This window comes from Arachis hypogaea, chromosome 12 (genome assembly GCF_003086295.3).
Source record: "Arachis hypogaea cultivar Tifrunner chromosome 12, arahy.Tifrunner.gnm2.J5K5, whole genome shotgun sequence".
NCBI lineage: Eukaryota > Viridiplantae > Streptophyta > Magnoliopsida > Fabales > Fabaceae > Arachis > Arachis hypogaea.
The window spans coordinates 120,220,753-120,227,068 of NC_092047.1; the positions used below are offsets into that span (position 1 = coordinate 120,220,753).

The 6,316-nt window shown below is 31.6% G+C and overlaps 1 protein-coding gene across 2 annotated transcripts; it reads right to left on the reverse strand.

Moving 5' to 3' along the window:
* Positions 1-2,608: 2,608 nt before the first annotated feature.
* Positions 2,609-4,488, reverse strand: LOC112728972 (F-box/kelch-repeat protein At3g23880-like). Of its 2 annotated transcripts, XM_025779344.3 has the most exons (3): positions 4,305-4,481; positions 3,425-4,172; positions 2,609-3,311 (listed from the first exon to the last, which is right to left on the reverse strand). In XM_025779344.3, the coding sequence occupies exons 2-3, from the start codon at positions 4,157-4,159 to the stop codon at positions 3,300-3,302; spliced, it is 747 nt and encodes a 248-aa protein (XP_025635129.1). In that variant the 5' UTR covers positions 4,160-4,172; positions 4,305-4,481; the 3' UTR covers positions 2,609-3,299. The 2 variants fall into 2 exon arrangements, with proteins under 2 accessions (XP_025635129.1, XP_025635128.1); XM_025779343.3 differs by having other exon boundaries at positions 2,609-4,172; positions 4,305-4,488.
* Between the last annotated feature and the right edge of the window lie 1,828 nt (positions 4,489-6,316).

Sequence of the window (6,316 nt, forward strand, 5' to 3'; positions counted from 1 at the left end):
AGTTTCTGAAAAACGCAAGTTGCGTTTTATTGATAAACAAAGATGAAACCAATGCATGGATGGGACGTGTCTGCTGCAAACTGAAAAACGCAAGTTGCGTTTTATTCTAGGACAGAAATTAAACCAATGCATGGCAAAGGGTTTGGTCAAGCTGCACTCCACAATCGCAAGTTGCGATTGTCACTGACCCTTATTGCATGTTTGACGCGTGTCTGATGAATGGGTTTGGAGAGGGTTTTAAAAAGGCAAAATACAAACGCAGATAGAGAAAGGGAGAGTCTAACAAAGAGAGATGAAGCTGCGGTGGAGGAGCATGAGATGAGAGTGTTGCCTATGGGAGGAAGAAGAAGAAATAGTAGGCTGGGTTTAAGTTTATGAAAAAAAAAAATGGTTCGTAATTTTACGTTACCTGAAGAACACATTATTGAGTATTTGGATCATCCTCAATGGGTAATATAATTTTTTTTGAATTTTATGATAAATAAATATATTTATTTTTAATTTATTTTTTTTATTTGAACAGTGTTATTGTTATTATTACTGTTAGTTAGTAACAACATTATTATTATTATTATTATTGTTATTATTATTATTGGTGCTAAAAAATTTTGATATTGGAACAAAAGGAATGATATACTTTAACATGGTAATTTTTGGTGTTTTTTAAAATTGTGAGAGTACACAAATCGGACCCTCCGATTTGTGTTTAAAAGTTGAAAAAATCCAGAGTACACAAATCGGACCATGCGAGTTGTTTGATTTTAAAATTTTGCTTAAGAAATCGCATGGTCCGACTTGTGGTTTGACAAATATAAATTTTGGAAGCTAGAAAACGGACCTCCGAATTGTTTGTTGTTTTCAATTTTTTTATTAATAGAGAACTCGCATGGTCCGAATTCTGTTTCATTGACACCACATGAATGTGAAATTTCTGGATTTCCCACATTTGAGTTCAACACCACTTTTTTATCCATATTCAAATTAAAAAACCTATTATTATTATTACTGTTAATTAGTTGCATTATTATTATTATTATTATTATTATTATTATTATTATTATTTACTGGTAGTTATTATTATTATTATTATTATTATTATTATTATTATTATTAGTTAGTTGCATTATTATTATTATTATGATTATTATTATTATTATTATTATTTACTGGTAGTTATTATTATTATTATTATTATTATTATTATTATTATTATTATTATAACCGTAGTGTAGAAGTAGAATTATTATTATTGTTATTATTATTATTATTATTATTATTATTTCAATGAATATTATTTTTTTTGTAGGCGATCAGAAATTTGTTGCCTAGAAAACTTGATCCGCCGGATACTTTTAATGAGAGAGCTGCAGAGGCACTAGCATTAACTGGGTTTCAACACGTTTCGCGAATTGGTGAAATGAGAGGTCATTCTGCACTCTTAAGTGCCTTGGTGGAACGATGGAGGCCTGAAACCCATACGTTCCACCTTCCAGTGGGTGAAGTGACGGTGACGCTGGAAGACGTGATACATATACTTGGCCTCCAGGTTAACGGAGAACCCGTCACGGGTAGATCGGATAGCAGTTACCAGTTTTTGGTGGATAACTGCCTCGCTTGTTTTGGTAGGCAACCGGGTCCGGACGATCACGTGTTGGGCAAGGTAAATCTCCATTGGGTCCGGCGGTGTCGAGACAGTGAACCGTGTGACTCGTTCGTGTGTGTTCGGTATAACTTCACCGTTATAATACACTCGTATATTTGCAATACCTTCCATAATCTCACTTTTTTTACCCTTCTAATACCCAAAAAATCTCACAATTATGGGATGCATGAATGAATGAAAGGTGAAAGGGAGCACAAATGAGGGATTTAGGAGTGAGGTACGAGTTAGAGATAGCTGAGTTAGCAATTTATATGCAAGGCTCTTCATTAAAATATTATTTTAAATATAAAACGCAGCCTGCGTTTTATGGACTTCAAAAAAAAAATTTTCGGCCCAAATAAAACGCAACATGCGATTTATTCTGTCCAAATTTTTTTTTAATGCCAATCTGACAAACGCAACATGCGTTTGTTCTGACTCCATGCAAAAAACGCAACATGCGTTTTTTCCTTAGCTTCAAAAACAAAAAACACTAATTGTAGAAAATAAAAAACGCAACTTGCGTTTGTTCTATGGCCCATAATAGTGTAAAAACTGGTCAAACACCCATTTCAATGCACATCACCAAACCTTTTTCCATATCAAAATTAATCAGCCTCAAAATGTAATGATTTTGTTAGGAGTGTACTTACATATTCACCTTTATTCACATCAGCATGCAATAAACAGAAAGTATTTAAACCTGTTTTCATTCTAAATGTCTCTCAAAACACTTCAGAGCACAGCATACACACGAACTAAAATTCTTAATAAAAAATGGTCATATGAACAGGGTTTTGTTTTCACCAGCTTAGGAAGGCCAAGATTGGCTCGTTCTTATATTCTAATTAATGATAACGAAAAGGTTTATTTGATAAACTAATCTCTATAGTTGACATATTTCCATGTTAAATACGGTGTTACGTAGCAGTTGCACCTGAACCTTTGCAGATGTTGCACTCGCAATTTTGTCAAATCGAACCGATACAAAACATAAATTATATAGCATTTCATGATAAATACATATTCTAACTAAAGCAAACGAAGATCGATATTCATAAGGAACCTAATTAAACATGAAGACAGTTAGACAGAGCCTATAAAAATAAAACACAAAAAAACAAGGCACTACATTAATGATAATAAAGTTATGGATTCAAGAGATAGTGTAGGAAATCCTTCTCCAAAAAAGTACCCAAAATGCAAACCGTCTTTAAGTGATTATAGGCTCGGCTTAATTAACCGCATTTCAGATGAGCAACTTGGAAGACCAAAGTGAAACGGTGAAACTAAGCTTTCATGATAGAGTTGAAAGATCCTTCCAGATGAGTGCTGAGTTAAAGGACAAAGTTTGGGCATGCCATCACTGGAGTTGTCAATATTAGGAATATCTATGCTGCCATCATTTAAATTACATAAAACAAACTTGCCACTCGGAGCAAACGCAAGAAGAACATCTTTCAACATGTATATAGGCCGTAGGCTTGAAGGACTACGACCGAGTAGCGGGTGGTGGGGGATTATGGCCAATTTAGTCCAAGACTGAGGAACTCCATACTCCTTCATCAACCAGACAGTCGAATGAGTTTTCTTAGTCTCATAACAAACAGCAAGACAATCCCTCAAGATACCCAATTGGGGAGCCACCCGGTTATCATCATCTGAATCCCTGCTGGGAAGGGAAAACTGATTATAAGTCTCTTTGACCAAGTCAAGGGAAAGAACCCACACAAAACTAACATAGCGGTGAAAAAGCCAATTAAGAGTGCCAGTGCCACTTACAAAAAGCCCTACACGATCCACCAGATAACCCCTGTAATTGCAGTCACGAAAATTACGGGGGAAATCCTGGATTGTTCTCCAGGTAGATTTTGGGCCGAATGTAAACATGCGTGATTTCTTATCCAGAGTCGCGAAAAGCTTATACTTGTCATTCACATGATCATAACCAAATCCACAAATGGAGAAGATACCTCCATGTTCAAGCGGCGGAGAAGTGAATCCAGTGCAGGGGTTCCATAGCATGGCACGATGGCGCATTAATCCATCCTCACACTCTTCATCGTGCAAGCACAACAATCCATTGCAAGAGCCAATGATGAGGCGGTAGCGTCGTCCCTCATAGGGAACTACTTTAGTGGGTTCATGGGGAGGCTTCTCCATCACAGATCGTACGGAGAACACTCCGATTATGGGGTATGAGTAGGTTTGGCTATAATAGGCCATGAGTGGGTGGGTCAAGGCTGGATCCACCGCCATTGAACGCCGAAGGTGGTCCTTGGCAAATTGGGAACTGGAAATTAGGGTTCTCCATGAACTGCAGACGCTGTTCCTTAATGGAATGAGAGACCTCGCCGGTATCCTCAGCAGGATTTCCGCTATGAGCTCGTCCAGAAGGATAGGCGGTGGTTTTGTCGTGGTACAGCGGAGCAGTTCCGGCCACCCCCCGGTGGTTGTGACAACCTTCCCCTTCTTCGGAACAGCATCATCATCAACAGGAATGGGACCCCTCCTCATACGTACGAGGAAACTACACAATATAGGAGGAATAAGAAATCAAAAACAATATAATTACTAAAATTCAAATCTCATCTGTATTGCCATTTAATTTACAAAAGAAAACATACATGGAGATTCTATAAGAAGAAAAACAGAGGTTTACCTAAAGGAAGACGGCGCCGGCGATGGTGAGAGGAAGCCAATGATCTGCGCTTGAGTTGGAGCTCCAGATCTATCCAATGTTCAACAAGAGGGTTTCGAAATCTCAGCAGTTAACTAGTTATCTTGCGTTTGTTTCTAGAACAACATAAAACAAGATAAGATACTAATAATAAGAGTCGGGACATAAAAGATAGAGACATAATATTTTATGTATTTATATTTTATTTAATGATAAATTAAAATAAATTATAAAAATTTATTTTTTTTATTTTTTTATTTAAAAAATTTGAAACGAAAAATATAATTATAAAAAATTAATAAATTATCTTTTTTGTTAGTATTTTTATGTTTTTTTTTGTCAGAATAAATATAAAATATACTAATTTATTATTTTTGGATACAATGTGTCTCTATATCCTTATCTTAATGTCCTATATCTATAAACAAATGCATCATTATTTACTTATTTTAAATCTAACATATTCAAATTCGATTTAGTTTAAAATTACCAATCTCATTATATATTTAAATATTTTTATCAACTAAGTCTAATTAAATTGATTTAAATTTAATAAAAATTACTCACATATATGTATGTTAATCACTTTTTTTTATAAAAAAATAATACTAAAATTTTTTTACAATAACATAAAAATTATTTTATTTTAACACCAAAAATGCTTAATTTTTTATATTTATTTTTTTATTTTTTTCATACATAATTTGTGTATCTTAATTCAAACACAGTCATTACTAAATATCTAAACACTTTTCAGAACGATTTTTTGAGAATAAAAAATTCTACCTGGCATAATTGTGAGTAAACAATTAATCATTAATTAGTTATTAAAAAATTATTATTAATTAGATATTTTTTGTTAATATTTAACTTCTTTTTTTATATTAATTAGTGTTTGTATCTATGTACAAAAAAATTTATAAAAGTACAAAAAATATTTATATTTTTAAATATTTTAAGAAAAAATACACGAAATAATTACTATCCTAACAAAATTATAAATTACTATCAAAATCAAAATTTAACTTGAGAATAGTGAATAATCATCATTTTACATTCTTTCGAAGTGAAATAATTATTCATTGATTTCAATACATAATTTAAAATAAAATTAAAATATTTACATTAGGAATATATCTTTTCAAAGATTTTTCTATAAATAACATTGATAGTTGAATTTGTAAACATTTTTATGTAATTCATGAGCAAAATTTTTAAACTTATTTTTAACTTTTGAAAGTGTCACATATAATTAGTCATGTCTAAAAACTGATTTAAATAAGTACAATTCAACATGAGATAAAATTTGTTCATAAAACTTATTAATTGTCATAATAAATAATACTATTATGGAACTGTCTTTGTTAAAATCTAAACATTCTTTTATTTTTATTTTAATCTAAATCAGGGTATTGTACCGTATCCTCGGTAATAGCGCCTAATTTTATGCTAAACGAGCTTTTTTAAGAACCAAATAGGTAATTATATATTTTGTATTTTATTACTTGATTGTCTTTTAATTTATTCGTTATCCATAAATAAATGATATCTTGTATTATATTTACAAAATATTAGTTATTAAATTTATTATTCTTGAATCATTACCATGAATCTTAATATGTATGAAATAACTAGTGTTAAACCCGTGCGATGCACGGGTTTATATTTAAATTTGATAAGTTAAATTAAAAATAATATTTTATAACTATATATTTTTTAAAATTTAGTATAACACTATCATCGTAGTTATATAATAAACGTTAAATATGTTGTTTTATCTTTATTCAAAGTAAAATATAAATAGAAAAGTTTGAAGTTTATAATATTCTTAAACCATAAGGAGGGAAACATGAAAAAAATAAGAACATATATAACTGTAATAATAGCATGTTAATTTTACACTAAATTTTGTATAAAAAGCTAATAAAAATTTATCGATCGATAACCTAGTATCTTACTAACTTCATTAGAAAAGCAATTGGCATAGGATGTTG